Consider the following 18,736-nt stretch of genomic DNA (forward strand, 5'->3'; position numbering starts at 1 on the left):
AGACGCACACGCCTTAAAAGACACACACATACACACTGGGCCGATGTATATGTGTACAAAAGGTAGCTGAAGTCACTTACGTGGTATGTCGGAAGGTTTAAAGAAGTTGTGTTGTAATTACAAGTGCATCCGCAATGGTATCTGTTAGGGCAGGTTGAGTTGGGGGGAGGATCTGGCAACCTATCAAAGCTATCACTGAGGCAAACCGCCCCCTCTCTTGTATCTGCTTGCAAGAGAGGAGTGCACAAATAAAAAATAAAAAAAAGAGAGAGAATGCACACAAAGGTTCACATATTGTTCCGTGATTTCTTGTACCGCAGCCATATCAGGTCAGGAGAGGTTGGAAACCGTTGTTCACGCTTCTTCCTCCAGCACTGCACCAGGTGTGGCAGGCAACGTGTAATGACACAAAGATGACAACCTTGCTGTCCAGCTCATCCTGCCTGTTAACACCATTACCTGTCATCATATATCCGCTGCCTCCCCACTTAGAGTCTGCACCTTTCACTTCGAGGCACGTCCAGTCAGAGTTAAAGCTCCTCTTTGTTATCATTCTCCCACTTCCTCCACACACACACACACACACACACACACACACACACACACACACACACACACACACACACACACACACACACACACACACACACACACACACACACACACACACACACACACACACACACAACCACACACTCTCTGGGCCGGCCTACAGGTCATACAGTCCCCTCCTGTCGAGTGTCAAGGTGACAGAAAGGAGAAGAAGCCCGACATTGTCTGTTAGTGATATGGTATCAGAGGGGAGAGAGATGGGAGGCGTGTTGTGTTTGGACATGTCTGGCTTGAGCCTGGCCTGTCTGCCTGTCTGTTTTCCAATGAGTAATCCATTGTACGGCTGAACACACACATATACACAGGGCTCAAGTACAAGGAGGAAGAGGTTTTTTAGCCCCTGGCTGATCGATGGGTGACGGGTGAGACAAGAAGACTGGCGGCTCGGTTAGAGACTTTGTCTAGTTATTCCAAAAAAGAAAAAAAAAGAAATGGCTAAAGACTCTGAGGCTTGGAAAAAAAAGTTCAATATTGGTTAATAGTAGCTACAATTTTTTTTTTTTTTCATTACACTCAAATTGGAGCACAAGTTTAATTCAGTATGTAAAAGCTTTGGGGTTGTTTTTTCTAAACGAAATCTCTTTTTGACATTTCTTTCAAATGGGTCAAGAATGAATCGAGAATTTTTTTTTTTTTTTTTTAAGTGATCATCATAGGACTCCATTTTTGCTTCATCATCAGGGGTTTAGACAATCCCTATCAAGGTAGGCCCTCCCTTTGACACTCCCGGAATTCGAGAGCTATGCTCTGGCACATGGCACCGCGAGAGGAAATACTTCCTCCTCTTCCCAAGATGGGCGATGTGTGGACGGAGAAAGGCCACCTCACACAGACACAGCAGATTCTGAATGCAGCTCCTATGATCCAATATTCAAAAAAACAGCCAATAGCTGCATTTAGGGCAATAAACCTTTAAAAGAAAGTTCTTGTCCCAATGAAACCCATGTGAAAGTGTTGAAAAGTTGTAAAATATTATCCCTTTAACAAAACAGAGGCCTCACCAGAATGCAGCATAAATATGACACTGATATGTTAAAGTATTAATCATCATAATATGGCCAGACACAAAACACTGAAGACAAGACACCACAAGAAATGTAAGATTTATAACTGTTTGAACCTTAATGACCAGATTAGAAACATCAACACTCAAAACAACCACATCAACATGAAAAGACATGAAACTGTAGTACATCAGGAAGGATGATGAAATCAGACATGGGGAATCCCAACAAGGGCCTACAAAATCTTCTAAAGCAGTGGGGTGAGTCACGTTCAAGCCTCTGAGGCTTGAATATGTATTTAAAAAAATTGGTTAATATTAGCTATAGTTTTATACGGAGCCCCTCTGGTGAAAAAAATACTATTGCTTAATAACGCGTGGCCACGCACCAGAGGGGCTCCGTAGCATACTGTTTGCGTGTGAACCTATGCTTTTTGAGCAGCCGGATTAAGTGTCTCTTGCTAAGAATGACTCCATGCCTAACTGCAAGCGCCTGAAGAATATCATTGTAATTCATTCCCAGATTGAAATAAAACGAAATGTATTCAAACTCGTCCATGTTTGCAAGCAGCTAAAGGAACTATGATGATGAGTTAAAGGTCACGTCTTATATATCTCACGCCTTAATAATGCGTGGCCACGACTTATTTATCTCGTTCCCACGCCTCAATAACGCGTGGCCACGCGTTATTAAGCAATAATATTTTTTTCACCAATGTCACCAGAGGGGCTCCGTAGTTTTATGTGTAAATTGGAGATCAATTTTAGTTTAGTCTGTCAAAGAGGTTTTGAGGTTGTTGGTTGTTTTTAAAAATTAAATCTCATTCCGACATTTCATTTAAATGGGCCAAGAATTAATCTGTTTCAGTGATCATCATAGGTGTCCATTTTGTTTTTCCTTTCAATAATGAAAAAGTGACTCGTGGCTGTAATTTGTGCAACAAGAAACTGACAGACAACAAGAATGAAAGAGGTCATGGACACTGTGCGCAACCAAAAACCCAGCGAATAAGATAAGGCAGACAGGCCCAACACAGTGTGCAGGTGTATCTTATGTAGAGCGTTCTCGTGCTCGGTGCATTTATGATGCACAAGCTAAAAGGGAGTAGTGGGGCCAAATATAGCAGAGAAAAGACTTAAAACTGGCTAAACTGTGAGCCTCAGCAATGTGAACGGTGAGAGGAGTGGCACAGCTCCATCCTGTGTTCTGGTACTTTCTATCATGATTAAGCCAACAGTAGTTTGATAGATCATACATACGAGTGTTTATCATGAAGATACATAAGGTAAGAATCACCACGGGTCAAACCTGTTGCTCCCACTCAAAGAGCCAGAGCAGCCTTGGTGGCCATCCAGACCATAGGAGCACTGAACGGTCAAACAGCCGTCAGAGCAGCACACACCCACACACACATGGAGACAAGCGGTGGCAAAGGACACCAAACAGTTCCCCGACCCTACTGACCTCCCAACCTACTCACACTTGACCCCACACGTCCCTCCCACCCTCAGTAAGACCAGAGGCTGCACAGGAACACGGGCGACCGGATAGTCAGACCAGACGTGAGCCACAAACCCAACTGGGGGTCAACTGTAGAACTGTATAATTTTAATGTTTTCAAAAAGATATATCCACCTATATCAGTGCCATACATACTGTCCTACTCTCTCAGACACACATAAAAAAATTTTTATCTCTGCCCTCAGAATCACTAAGGAAGTTACATTAACATAGCAATATCTATATACATTAGCTATTTATATTTCCTCCAAACTAATTTCACAGGTACAGATATCATGTTGTTGTTTTCATATGCCAATTAGTTTTTTGTTTTGGTGGCTTGGTTTGTACTTAACATGTGTATTGTGTTCAGCTATTTACTTCTGTAACTCTTAATTAACTTATCAATCTTTATGCGTGTAGCATTGTGGTGTTTTAGTTGGTTGCATGAGTGAGGTGGAGAAAAAAAACCATTGTGTAAACAAGTTAATACATTCGAACTGGTCACCCATCAATGGAAATGCTCACTGTATCCAGACAAGTGTTTGTGGTGGGCTGGAATGTATACCGGGCATCAAAATGCAATGTAGAGTACACCTTCGAGTGTACAACAGGGCTATTACACTGGGACATGGACAACATGCAAAGCCACCAAATTTGAGTCAAGAACCTCACCTCAGCTTTTAATTTTAAGAATGCGTTTGGAAACTGAGGAAACTGAATGCAGTTTTGATGTAAAGTATTTCCCCATTCTTCATTGGTCCTTCTTCCTGCACCTCAAGCGTGTCATCCAAGGGTATGCTGTAGTGCTCTACCGTCACTACAATGCAATGCAAATACAGGAGATATTCTTCATTATTAAAAGGTACCTCAACAGATGTTCAAGCCACTTGGATGGCACCTTGAGCTCATCTTCAGCTCCGAGGCAAACGCATTCTTGATTCAAGAACAATCCAACTCTGAGTTTACTGACAATGATTTGAAGCATGAAAATCACAACAGATACTGATTTTTGTTTTTTGTTTTTTGGGCTTTTTTTTTTCTTCCAATTTCTAAATAAATAAATAAATACATTACTGACTTATATCCTGCTTTGTTGTGAGGTCGTCCCCCAGCAGTTGTGATTAGTTCTGCCACATTTATGCAAGAATATCCAGAGTTCAAGTCTGCATTAAGGATCAGTTTCTTTTCTGACTTTTTTGAAGCATGTTTATGGTATCATGAGTATAAAATGTCTTTAAACATTACATCTCTGTCTTATCATTTGATGTGTTGCCGAATAAAAACAACCTTTAAAAATGAATTACGCTGAGTATTCACTTCATGTATCTTACTTGATCTCTCAACTATTAAATTGGTTTGTATAAAAACCTAAGACCAAATACAACGTGAGCGCTGTTTGTGGAGTGCAGGTGTGCAAACACATTGCCTGAATTCTTATGGCAGAAGTTAACCTCCTATTATCTTTTCTATCAGTGCTTTTCATTACATGTCAGGGCAGGCTGTAAAGGTCAAGTCTGTAAAATGAGAACTACAAGGGTCCGATTTGACAATTCTTGGTTTGGATTAAAAAAAAAAGAAAAGAAATTGTGCCAATTATTCATGCAAAGCATAATCTCATATCATGATTGCATTTCACAAACATACAAATTAAGAGTTATTTATGATACACCAGAGACTATTAAGTAGGTGGTGTAAACAGGATGCCTTTCAGAGAGACATAAATCCAGCTCATGTATAGGCTTGACAAGACCAGGATGTGAGTTTGACAAAGTACTCACATGGTACGAGCTGTTCCTCCTGGTGGACCTGCTGCATCCATCCTTGCACATGTTTCCGGTGTTTGCCTGGATTTCTTGTCATTGCTCAGATTTCACATGAATTGGTGTTTTAAATGGGTTGGCAAGGCCATACGGTCAATTTTGAGCTGATTAAGCAGATGGGAAGGGAGTGGGAGAGGAATAGGCCAACAAGGCTGAAAAACAGAATTACACAAAGGAGCATGAGTGGCCAAGAGGAGAGAGACCACAAAACATGAGAGGACAGTAAAGACTGAGAGTACAGCTTTCTTTAGTTTCAAGGCTTTGTGTCATATTTTATTATTGCCATGGAGAATGTCTATAGAAAATAAAACAAAACAAAAAATTCAGGCTTCACTCAAAGGAAGGTTTTCTTTTCAAGCACAGTCTGTCATAATTTAAAAAAAGGCAGAACAGGGGTTTGCAACCTGTGGTTTAGAGCCAAATCTGGCTCTTTTGTCCCTTCATAGCAGCTACCTGAAGATTTTCTGAAATTAGGTTTAATCATTTTTTTTTAAAATCTGCACATCAAAAGAACTCGTCTCTTGTGTCCTACAAAATGGCAAAAAAGGAGAAAAATAACTAAATTGGCCAAAATTGCCAGAAACTGCCATCTAAAATGGCTAAAAGGGAAAAAAAATATTGACAAAAGATCATTGAAAGATTTCCAAATGGAGAACAGCTCCAATGTCTAAAAAAAAATTTGAAAAACTAAAAATTGGTTAAAACTACTGAAACAGCCATACATTCTGTAAAGAGAGAACTTGAAAACAATATGGGTAAAAACTGCAAAAAAGTTTAAAACCATGGCAAAATGTGAAAAGGAAAAAAAATGGCACAATGTTTAAAAGAGGGAAAATGGCTTAAATAGCAAAGGCCAAAACAAACAAATGGCAAGCACACTTAAGATTGCAAATATAGCCAAAAGGCTGAAGCCACTAAAATAACTAAAACATGGTTAAAATGTCCAATACTGTTAAAAACCCACAGTAAAATATGTGTTTCAAATTGTAGTTAAGAAACTTCAATTTATAACTTTCTGAGCCGTGTTACCTGATTTTAAAGGTTCAACATGTTTTGCGGCTCCAGATGAATTTTATTTGATTGACATCAGCAAAAACTGCTCTTTTAGACATAAAGGTTGCCGACCCCTGATCCAGAAGATTATGACAATCATTTAAATGCAGCAGTAATGACTAATTACTTGAGGCTTCTTCAGGAAAAAGTGGAGTGAAACTCGTGCCAACTGAAAACAGATCACAATCAGTTCTGGAAACTAACTGGGGACATTCCTTTTTCCTGCATTTATCCATTCTATATTTAGGATGCGGTGGGCGGCAAGGTGTTCTATCCATCCACTGGGAGCAGTGTGGAGTTTTGTGCCATGCTCAAGGACACTTCAACATGTGAATGGGGAAAGAAGGGGAATCGAATTTGCAACCCAGCTCAAAAAACGACCACTCTTCCAACTGAGCTGCCTTTAAATCCCGTAAATCGCAGCTAAACCCAGTAAGTGACAAGTGAAAAGACCATCACAATTTATTTTCCAACATAAAACAATATACTGGAGGTTTGTTGAAACTTTGTGAAACACAGAAGCAGTTTTAAATGCTTTTGCAGTCATTTTAGAAATCAGTATCAAAGAGTCATTGTCAAGGTAGAAACTCCATGTTGGTGATTTTGAATATGGGAATAAATGGAAAACTCTTAAATGCAGATTTTGGAAAGATTTTAGGGGAAAGTGGGCTCAGACGACTCTGTCTTCATGATTTCTGTCAATAAATGTGCCTTAACTTAAGGCTTGAAGAATCATTATAGCTCATGCTGTCAGGAACTGCAATAATCACTGAATGTTACTCCAAAATACTTGTGACTGGTCCCAAGCCTGCTCTTCCATCCCTCTGAAGTATTCATTTATAGTAACACAGCTTGAGCAGCAGATGTGTTAAACCCTGATGGGTCTTATTTAAATGAGCCTCAGTGGATCATACTTCTTTCTTCTGGCGCAAAATACTTGATTACCATCTGATCTGAAGAATTTTGGGACAAATCCAACACCTTAAGCTGCCTTCATATGTTTTTCTTTAAGTTGTACCATGGGATCAGACAGCACGGGAAACTTTCTTCTCTCTGGACTTATTGGAGAGCTTTTGTAAGCCTCGGTTCAGTCCATACTTGGACCACATTTGTGTTCTGAGAGTCTTATTCAGTCCTCACAGCACAACCTTTGTCAAAGCCCTTCTGATGAATATGCTTTCCTGTTTCTGCTTCCAAGGGAATGACATTCAAGAACTGAGAGTTCACTTGTGGCTTAAAGGTGAAATATGTCATGTTTGTTTCAGGTCAAATTAACAAACAGATTGAGGGAGAACGGCTGTCGCTGACTGCAAAGATGATAGTGTGATGTGCTGCAGCAATACCTAACAAAGTCTGAAAGCTGAAGCTCTAATAGCCAGGCCCAGGACAGACAGGTCGTGAAGAGACTCAACACTGCCACCCGATGTACAAAAGAGGCATAACCTACATTTGAAATACTGCTCCTTTAAAATATCCCAACTGCATAATTAAGGCATTAAAATGAGTTGCTTCACAGCTTTAATGTTCTACATCTCTAACAGAGATGTGTTTTTAGGTCAGCTAAATTCTTTCTTGCTTTACAATAGCATTATGATAATTACAGCTTGTGGTAAATTTATAATGCTCATAAACTAAAATTGAAAGGACTGTAACAAAAAAAAGCTTGATATATTTCAGCTTCTGTGCAATAACTCTAAAATATATGGCAGTTTCACTATGAAAATAATCTTCTCCATTGTACTGTAATTGTTTGAGATGCACTACATTTAAAAGAATACTACAATGTACTTTATTATGCCACAGACCATATACTACACAGTGAAATAATTACATGCTACTGAAATTTAAATATATATTGCATAGTTTTAAGTGTTTTTCCGTGGTAGGCTGGAATATATTTTTTTCATGAAGGGTTTCAAACCCTTCATATAGGAGCTGATGATTTTCATAAAATAGCATTGCTACAAATACATGATTCAACATCATCTCATACTGTGACCCACTGGCCTTGACTGGTTGATGTCTTGTGATTCATCCGTCTTGTTTGTGACCATGGCATTATTCAGAGCCAATAATTACACATCTTAGTGAATAAAAAGCAAAGTATTTAGTCAGATAACTGTATTGTGCCTCTTAACCATGTCCTTGAATCGGGTTATTTTTCCTTCCAGCGGTTCGAAGAGAGGGCCATACAGGGCAGCACAATGGTGCGCTGGTTAACACTTGTGCATCAAGAAGTCTGGGTTCAAATGTTGGCCAGGTCTTTCTGGGTGAAGTTTGCAAGTTATAAACCGAGTGTGTGCATGGGTTTCCTCCATGTACCGGTACTCCAGTTTCTGCTCACGGTCAAAAAACAGGCATATAAAGCTAATTGATGACACTAACTTGCATATCGGTGTAAATGTGAGAGTACCTGGTTGTTTGTCTCTGTGTTTGCCCTTTGATAGACTGGTGACCTGTCCAAGGGAATTTCCTGATCTCACCCACTGTAAACTGGGATTGGATATTGCACTCTGCCACACTGAACAGGATTAAGTGGTATAGAAGATGGATGGATGGATGGATGGATGGATGGATGGAAGACATCCTCATTTTAATACACTTTTGTCAAGCAGGGAAGACAAAACACTTTTTCAAATGGGAGTCAGATAATAATAAATGGATCAAATAAATATTTGTGTATAAATATGAAAAACGTCACATTAATGCTTAGGATGACTGATAAAGATATTATTTTAATCTATTAAAAGTGTTTAGGAATGCAGGGAAAGTCACACTCACACCTATTGGCTACAGTTGTAAAACACAACTTGTGCTTACTTTTTGTGTCACTGGGAGATTTGCGTTGATATTCCTGGAGCAGTTTTGGTGAAGACAGGTATTTTTTTGTTTTGTTTTTGTTTTGGTCAACGGTGGCTTATACGGTTTCAGTTCAGCTAAATACATTATGTATAATTATTGTGCCTTCCCTAGTGGCAAGGCACAAAGATTACTTATTACTGATTGCAAGGTAACCATTTATTTTTATTATTAGGAGATGGAAGGAGATCAGAGGATATCAGTGTCTGTTGCCAGAGAGACGCTGAAATCAAAGGACAGGCCGGCACACAAAATTCCCTGTAGAATTATCTAGTTTATTAAATAAATGTAATACTGAAACTTTTGTCAACACGTAAACATCCGACTCGTGGAAGTTACGTCACTGATAAGTTTCGAATAAACGATGCCTTCACAATAGTCGTAAATTATTATTTTACATTAAGGATTACTTCGTAAAGCACTCAAGTGACAAAAAATGCTGGAGTTTGGTTGCATATACAATAATCTTATTTTATTCTCGTCGTAAAATGTGATGCTATTTCAAATTATTAATTGACTTTTCCGATGTTGTTTCCATTGCGAGGCATGCGATAATATGTCGGGTGTTGGCGTGACCGAGCTCAGAATGAGGCCGTGAACGTATCAAAAGTTCGGCCTGAGTCGTAACACACGGAACTATGGAGGAAAAACAAAGCGCCGCGGAAACTAACTTCACCCCAGGTACCACTCAAACTGTGTTTAATAGATTGCCCAGTGACGTGGTGCAGATAACTGTTCATAACAAAGACATTATTATAAGTAGGTGCTGTCATAATGGGCCTGTACCGTTAGCAGCCTGCACAGCCGCACTGCCAGATGTTTAGCCACTAGCAACAGTCATATGTGATTGAAATTTACTGATTTAGGTTAAATTGCTACTTTTGAAGTCAAAAGGCTAAATCCAAATGTTTAACACGAATATGTGGGACACATCGTGGCTGTCTTAGTGCGCTAAATCGGGATCAAGTCATCTGAGAGGTTGAGAAAAAGAGTCTTTGTGACCTCGTTCTGTGTAGTTTAATCATCCCTGCGAGCCATACTAAACACACTGTAAAGTTGACATGATGGAAGAAACCGAAATCACTGCGGTCTTTGTTGCAAACACAACCCTGTTTGCATCAAAAACCACATATGTCCACATAATAGTGTTTAAATGCATTCACAGATCCACCCTGATGAGGGTGTTTACTGTGCTCACGTGTGTTTGGTTTCCTCTGTGATGTAACGGCAGTTAATCATTAATATTTGTCCTGGGTATCTCTTCAGATCCAGGGGGTGCAGGATCAACACAAGACGAGACGTCTGACCCAAGCCCAGAGAATATTATAAGCAGACAGCTGACTGAGCAGAGCCGCTTTGCCTATGCTGCACTGTGTGGCGTCTCCTTGGGCCAGCTGTTTACTGGATCTGAGAACAGGTAGGTGGAGGATAATGTCACTTTAAAGCAGTGTCCTTCGCAGCAGTATCGCTGCGGCAAGCTGTGTTGCATAGTATGTGTTTATGCCTTCTCTTAGTGTGTATAGGGAGCAGTACCTGCGGGACCTGGTTCGCTGGCTGGACCTGGACGAGTCGGTGATGCCCGTGATGGGGGCTTTTCTCTCAGGCTTGGGCTTTGAGGGCTCCGACACTTTCCTCTCCATCCTACAGGCTGAGCCGCTGCTTGCTGAAGGGTCGACCCCCATCATTCAGGTGTATAAAATGACGTTAGACTCTAAGGCTGCTTGTGTGGAATTTAAGAGTGGCAATGCAAAATCAAATGGAAATTGATCAAATGGATTAGATATATTGTAAGCATACAAAAAGATTGCTTCATGCTCTTCAGGAACAGACTCAGGATTGTACTTCTAATCTTGGTATCTCCATTACTGCTAGATATTTTTACTACAGGGGAGTGTAAAATGCATCTATTTCATCATAACAATTTTGGATTTTTTAAAAATCTAAATCAAGGCTGTGCTTCTTAACCTCCTGGATAATACAACTTAGTTAATACATTCTGAATTTCTACATACAATGCCTCATGTTAGGCCATCACTTTTGGCTGAATGTTGCTTTTCTAATATTTAATTGTGAAATATATTCTTAATGGCTGTTGAAATTGAACCATAGAAGGCTCAAGAAACTGTAGAGAGCCTCCTTAAGGTTTTTCTTCTGAAAAACCTACATGTGATTGTAACCGATCGTATCATTCTTTAATTACTTGAAGTTAAAAAGTGTGGTGGGTTTTTTTCCCCAGTCTTGAGTTTATTTTATGATTTCTGTTCCAAAAAGACATAAAATAAGACATGCTGGGAACCCAAACTCAACTCAACAGGGAGATTTTAGCTTCATCATAAGTTCACTTTTGAGGTTGAAATCAATATCTTGGCCAAACAACATGACCAGAATAATGGAAACACCTCTTAATAGATTCACACTGACACTTTCCTCATGTCTCATTATCTCGTTTTTAATTTGCCTATGACTGGATTACTGTAGTACTGAAGCTAAAACATAGTTTTAATGTCTATATTGGATGTACATGCATTATGTCTGTATTAATCGAAACATACTGAAAATAGACAATCATATCAACTCGCACTCTTATTTTAATCGTCTCTGTCTTTGTGTTACAGGATCTGGTGTCATTTTCTGTCAAAGACGGTAGGATTATTACAATAATCAGCTCGTTACAAAGCTGGTATTAAACCTTTTTCCTTTTTAAGTCTTTTGATATTTGCCTGTTGCGTATTCAGGTCAGTATGACTCCAGAGCACGGGTTCTCATCCGTCATGTCAGCTGTCTGCTCCGAGTCTCCCCCCATCAGCTGGAGGAGTTTGAGGAGACGCTGGGAGAGAGGCTGAGGGACGGAGGAGACGAGAGCGAGTATGAATCAATCCTATATCTTACTTAATTCAGAACACTAGATGATAGGGTGTTTTTTTTTTTTTTTAATCTCCCACTGTCCCTACCATATAAAATCACCAGAATGAGAATCTGACAGTTGAGTTGAAATATTGTATTCAAGTCGTGGCCCTAAATGTATTGAAATACACATGGCATCAGTATTTCCTGAGTAATATTAAACTCAAACATAGCACAATAAGTAGAAACATTTCTATTTGGTCGATCATTTCTTTATTCTCACAGTTAATTTTTTTCCCCAAGTCAAGGTGAGCTTTATTGTCAATTCTGCTGCACAGACAAGAGACTTGGTGGTATCGACATATCATCCCGCTTTCCCCATTGTGATGTAGATATAAAACACCCAAAACAGAATACAGACAAAATAAATCACCCAAAATATAATAGAGATGAGAAGAATATAGAATATAGACAAGAAAATTAGTGCAACAACGATTTAAATATAGAAGTAAAAACAAACAAAAACCTCAACTGTTCAATATACAATACAATATACCCCTAAATGTGCAATAATCATTACAGTGTAGCCACAGAATAGCTGTAATTGCCCATAGATACTGTATATCTGAAACTTTTGGAAAGCCAAATTCAAATGGAGTCACATTCGTACCAAACATGCATGTGTGGCCCGGATTAGTGACTGGCTGGTACACGTAAATAATAATCAAATCCTGTGGTTCTCGCTATGCAGCCGTGATAAAACAAAGAAATAACCCACCAAACACACATTTCCTGACCATGTTGTTCTCTGTTTCCACGATCTGTCTCTGCGGTCGTAAGAGAGGAGTGTTCTCGGCGGCGCAGGAGAGAAAGAGGCAGGAGGCTCCGACGCTACCTGCTCATTGGGCTGGCTACTGTTGGCGGGGGAACTGTGATCGGTGATTATTTCCAACACGGTTCAAAGTTTTCTCCTCCGTAGACCCGTTTGTTTTTGAACTCGTCCCCCCTCCCAGGTATTGGCTCTGGTTCTGTGTTGTTGCGTGGTGCCCTGACTGTGCCCGTCCTGCCTCTGCCAGGCGTGACAGGTGGGCTGGCAGCCCCGCTGGTGGCTGCGGGGGCCGGCGCCGTGCTCGGGGCCGGAGGCGCTGCCGCTCTGGGCTCAGCTACTGGCATTGCAATCATGGCCTCGCTGTTTGGGGCAGCCGGAGCCGGACTGACTGGTGAGCAGAGCATCGGATGACTGGACACTAGAACATTTTCACCAAATCGTTCATCCTTAACGCCTCGTTTCTACAGGTTATAAGATGAATAAATGTGTCGGTGCGATAGAGGAATTTGAATTTCTCCCCTTGAACTCTGGGAAGCATCTTCATCTCACCATTGCAGTGACTGGTTGGCTCTGCAGTGGTAAATACAGTGAGTACTCTTGTGTCGTTAATATCACTTTGAAATAAATTATAATCATTATAGTATACTTTTCCACAAATCTTGAGGAGGCTTAGCAATCTTGTCACAACAGAGATCACAGTTTTTCTTACAGGAGAAACACAAAGTCATAAACAAAAGCATTTTACAACATTACATTTTTCTTTTCTACTAAAAAAAAAAAGAAAGCTTCTGGAAATAGTTTACATTTTATCGACCGTACTGTTACCTACACGTGATTCTGTATATATTTCTACCTTGTATGGTGCAGTGTGTATTTGTTGCGCTGCAGAGGTCAGTGGGTATAATATTTCCTTAAGGCATTATTCAGCAGACTTAAACAATTATCTTGATCAACATACTGGATATGTATAAAGTGTGCGCAGAAACCACAGCAAGCAGTTTCACCTTTAAACGAATACATCGGCTATGGATGTGTTTGTATGTGTGGGTGTCGCAAGGTGAATGTAACTCGGTGCTCAAAGGAAACCAAATTCTTGTTGAATTCATTGTGAGGTTTATGAGCTTGTCCAGGTCACTTATATTGTGATTTTAATATCTCAGAAAGAAAAGAAAAAAATGTTGTGTGAGAGATGATCAACATGCAGCTCACAATGTCAGAAATCCAAACCGATGAAATGTCCACCCCAAAAAATATGCAAACCTCTCGTGTTCGAGAGTGATGCAGGTCTCTTGCACCACGAAAACGTGCACTACAAACGAGTGCTGTTTTGTGGTCTCGCCTGGATTGAAGCAGCACTACTGTGTGTATGTGTGTGTGTGTGTGTGGCAGGTTCCTTCCAGGCCCCGTGGGGCAGCCTGGGAGAGTGTGGGGAGCAGTACTGCCTGGCATGGGAGTCACGTTTCCTCCGGGATCTGGGCTCGGCCATGGCCTCTCTGTTGGACGGGCTGGTCAGCATGATGGCCCAGGAAGCCCTCAAGTACACAGTGCTCTCAGGTCGGAGAGGGGGGAACCACTTGGGATTCAGCAGTGTTTCTATTGATTCGCTTACAAAAGTCTTGGTTACTGTTTTGATCTTCCCTCTGCGTTCATGTGTTTGTGCACACTCTCACTGTTCAGGCATTGTGACCGCTCTGACGCTGCCAGCTTCTCTGCTGGCAGCAGCCAGCGTGATTGACAACCCGTGGTGTGTTTGTCTGAACCGCTCGGCCGAGGTGGGAAAACACCTGGCGCAGGTTCTGCGAAGCAGACAGCAGGTACTTCTAGTCTCTGTTAACACACTCTTAGAAACCACCGGACACTCGCAACAATGTATTTCCAGTGCATATTTACAAGATACTATAGGTTTTTCATGCTTTTTTTAACTTTTAATGGATCGATGTGGGTTCACATCATACTGGTGATGTCTTTGTGGACCTGCATTGGAACAATCCTGTGTGCCTGCCTCTTTCAGAGGCAAGATATAAAGATTGATATCCAAGGAGCCCCGTTTAATTTTTATCTTATTAATCTATTCTTCTGTTGGATTTTCAACGCGGGTGCACGTACACAAAAAGCACAGAAAAGCGGAGAACTCGGGAATCGCGTGCCATGACTTCTGTTAATGATTTGGCGAACGATTTCCCCCCAAAAAACCGCAAGCTGTTTATAATGGATGACGGAGTGTGTACGGATGCATAACGCTAAACAGAAATGACTGACGGACTGTTAAAATGACACCCTGTGAGGGCTCTGCTATGACATCAGACAGGGAGGGAGAGGAAAAAGAGCGAGGACGACGAGATGGTGACCGGTGGAAAGGACATACATGACTGTAAACAATTATTATTGAGTTATTATTGCTTTCTTGGTGAAGCAGAAAGCACATGGCAACAGTGACAACAACACGTCCAAAGAACATTATTGCAAACATATCACAACAAAATGATGTCCCATGTATACTAAAGTCAATGTATGTCAAATTTGATTATTACTTGGACAAAGAAATCATAGAAATTGTAATGCTTTTGTGTTTGAAGGGGAAGCGACCAGTCAGCCTCATCGGTTTCAGTCTTGGAGCTCGAGTTATATACTACTGTCTGCAGGAGCTCGCCAGTGACAAAGGTATGACATCTATTTATGTTGATCCTTAACCTGTCGCCCCCGCCCATTCTGAAAGAGACGATATGACATTTTTACTGTCAGAGGTGAAATTACATAAATGTAAATCTGTGTTGCTCGGACCCGTCAGGCAGTGAGGGAGTCGTGGAGGACGTGGTCCTCCTGGGTGCCCCCGTGGACGGCTCTGAGAAAGCCTGGGAGAGAATGACTCGGGTCGTGGCTGGAAAAATAGTGAACGGATACTGCAGGTAAAGACAGGCCATCACTGGGTGCGTTGTGTGCGGTGGATTTGTTGTTTGTGGTGAATTGTGTGTCTGAACTGTCCACATATGTAGAGGGGACTGGCTGCTGGGCTTTTTGTACCGCAGCTCGGCCGCGCAGCTGTCGGTCGCCGGGCTACAGCCAATCGACATCCAGGATCGACGTATCGTCAATGTGGATCTTTCGTCAGTGGTGAGTCACGACTCGTATTCAAAGTGAAGCTTCACCTCTGGGTCTGAACCTGCCCCCGTTCACATCGATTCACATACGTGCACACAAAGGCTGCAACTGGAGGAGGAAATGTGAATGCTCACCAGCCACTTTAGTTTAGCCTTAACTCAGGGTTAGATTTGTTTCTGATCACAGCGGTTTTATTTTGCATTTATGTTCTGATGCCAGGTTTTCATGTATAATGCTGTTGAGCTGGACGGCCTTATATTATTGAAAGGTGTTTCTGATATTCTGTCGATTTCTACAGAATATTAGTGGGGTAGCAAAAATACTCCACAAAGGAATCTCTCACTTAAAAACATGAATTAATAACCACAATACAGAGGAAGTTTACCAAAGAGAAACTGTGAGAATGTTTTGTGGACTGCTATAAATAAGGTTTACCTTTGAGGAATCACAGTTTTGCACACACACACACACACACACACACACACACACACACACACACACACACACACACACACACACACACACACACACACACACACACACACACACACACACACACACACACACACACACACTGACTCACTCGTTCACTCGCTCACTGATTCAATCACTCGTTTAATCAGGTACAGGCTGATTCACTCTTTCTCTCACATACAGGTTCTTTTACTGGTTCACCCACTCATATACTTGGTTCTATGGCGTCATTTCAGTGCCAAAATCACAAGTGCATAAAAACTGTAATCACGCACAGTTAGACCACTCTGTGTGCTCGCTGTTACCGCTCTGATCTCTCCACGACCTGTGATGTTGAGGCACTTTGGGGACGGGCTCGTAATCCCCCCCTCCTTTCTGATTGGTCACTTTAAATGTCACCGTTTCCCGGTCATATTATTAATGACAGACTATCGATAGAATCAATGAATAATGTTTTAATATTACTTGGGGAAACAATGATTTATGTTTCTGTGAACAACCCAGATTAAGGAAAATTAGATGTGAAATATTAGACGTATGTTTAGCTGGCACAGTAAAAAAAAAAAAAAAAAAACTAGCTCCATACATTGGTCCCAGTATAAAATCAAATGAAATCTGAGCGATCACTATGTAACACTTACTTGCTCAGCCTTGGTAGCCCCTATTGTACCTCTGACCTGGAAACAGTGACGTTTAAAGGGGCTTATCAGAAAGGGGGGATTACGAGGCCGGCTCTGCAATGCCCCGCCCCCGAAGGGCCAAAACTCAACATCACCAAGTGCAGTTTTTATGAGCTTGTGATTTTGGCACTGAATTGATTCCATATCCTCACTCACTCACTCGCTCTCTCACTCACTCACTCACTCACTCACTCACTCACTCACATACATACATTTATTTATTTTTATCAGTTCAAACATTCTTTTAACAATTACATGTTTTCTGAATGTCTTTAATTTGCTTGATCAGTTTATTAAAAATGAGTAAGTTTTCCAGAGTTCCAACCATTACTTCACTCTGCTGTCTGTAAACACATCAGTTACAATGACATGTAGATCCAGTATCCAGTTCAGCTTTTTTTTTTTTTTATTATCACTTTAAAAGAAGACAATTGTATCATTTCAATGACGTTAAGAAAAGAATAAGGCCCCTGCTGGTCTATGTCAGGTCACAGCACTGCCTTTGTTTTCTGTTGAAGCAGGTGAAGCATCAGAGGTCTCACATTTCACACAGCTAAACATAAAAAAACCCAACATTTTAGAAGATACGTGACATGTATGCAGCACCGTGTGGTATAAACCTGGTCATGTAACACAGAAAAGCAATGTACAAAACAACAGATTTGTTTAGTTTTTTTTTTACAAGAAAAGCTAAAAATATACAATGGTAAATCTCTGTTGCTGCTTCCCAGGTGAAAGGCCACTTGGACTACATGCGTCAGATGGACACCATCCTGGTGGCCGTAGGAGTTCCAACTAAAGAAGTCCAAGGAGCCGCCATTTCTCTACCTCAGTCTGTACGCGTTGCTCAGGGAACAGAAAACCAAACAGGCGATCAACCACAGGAAACGGAGACACAAGGCGCAGGCGGGGAGGAGTCGGAGGAGGTGGCTGATGGTTGGGACATCCCTGATATTTCAGACCTGCTCGACTCGATAAGCATCGCGGAATCAGACCGAAGCAGTTTATTAGCGACCTCTGGGGATGGGGCAGCGCGCGGCGTCGCAGCGTTGGACCTGAGTGTCCAGCGTGACAGCGAAGAGGAGACGGACCCGAACGGCGAGCAGGTTTCGTGGAGCTGGGACGACACGCACTGGACTACAGAGCCCTCAGACCGATGAAGGGCCATCTGCGTGGTGAACGCTCATCTCATCACAGCTCCCGCTGGAGGAAATGTTCATTCCACTCTTGCCACACTTCAGGAAGGATCCGATGCTCCGGATGTTCGGCAGCTCCTTGTGAATAAAAGCCCTGAATGAGCTGCACGGTTTACTCCAGCAGAGACCCCTTGATATGAAGGACACATTTCTTATTATGATGATTCATGAATAACTCAATACAATGTTTGTATTTTCCACGTCGCGTGACACCGTGTCGTGCACTTGAATGAATGTTGAAGAAACTTGAATCTGTAACTCTCAAGTGTTTTCAGCGTGTAGATATATGGAGCTGAAATTTCACACACAGGGCCTTTACAGTGACAATGTTAAATGTTGTAGATATTTTATTACTCTAAATCTAATAATTTATTTTCCAGACATGCTGTGAAATGAGACCTGTGTGTGTGTGTGTTTCTTTGTCGTTGTAAATGCTACAAAATCTGTGATATCTCTTCTCCCCTTTGTGCTTCTCGCATTCGTCTGTCTGCGCAGTTGCTATGGATATCAACACAATCATTTGATGTGTATAAGGCTGGAGGCAGTTGGGTGAATGTGCTCTCCTCAAGGCCTCTCCGCTCTCCGTCCTGTTGCTCACAGACGACTGACACACACGCTGCCTCCACGGGACTTACAGTACAGTGTGTACACTGGCACTTAAACGTGGAAATACTCTTGTCAGAGGAAATGCACTTGGAAAACACACACAGTCTTCAAAGGTATTTTTTCTGCAACCATCAGGACTGATTGGATATTTCTTCGA

General features: G+C 41.4%; 1 protein-coding gene across 2 annotated transcripts; it reads left to right on the top strand.

Annotated features, from left to right (window-relative positions):
* Positions 1–9,456: 9,456 nt before the first annotated feature.
* tmco4 (transmembrane and coiled-coil domains 4) lies at positions 9,457–18,734 on the top strand. Of its 2 annotated transcripts, XM_080496628.1 has the most exons (14): positions 9,457–9,532; positions 10,118–10,268; positions 10,366–10,540; positions 11,467–11,494; positions 11,587–11,716; positions 12,536–12,633; positions 12,772–12,915; positions 12,992–13,111; positions 13,914–14,078; positions 14,202–14,338; positions 15,101–15,185; positions 15,313–15,430; positions 15,518–15,635; positions 17,509–18,409. In XM_080496628.1, exons 1-14 carry the CDS (start codon positions 9,490–9,492, stop codon positions 17,935–17,937), a joined length of 1,941 nt encoding a protein of 646 aa, XP_080352754.1. In that variant the 5' UTR covers positions 9,457–9,489; the 3' UTR covers positions 17,938–18,409. The 2 variants fall into 2 exon arrangements, with proteins under 2 accessions (XP_080352754.1, XP_080352753.1); XM_080496627.1 differs by having other exon boundaries at positions 13,914–14,338; positions 17,509–18,734.
* Positions 18,735–18,736: the final 2 nt, after the last annotated feature.

This window comes from Blennius ocellaris (assembly GCF_963422515.1).
Source record: "Blennius ocellaris genome assembly, chromosome: 5".
Classification (NCBI taxonomy): domain Eukaryota; kingdom Metazoa; phylum Chordata; class Actinopteri; order Blenniiformes; family Blenniidae; genus Blennius; species Blennius ocellaris.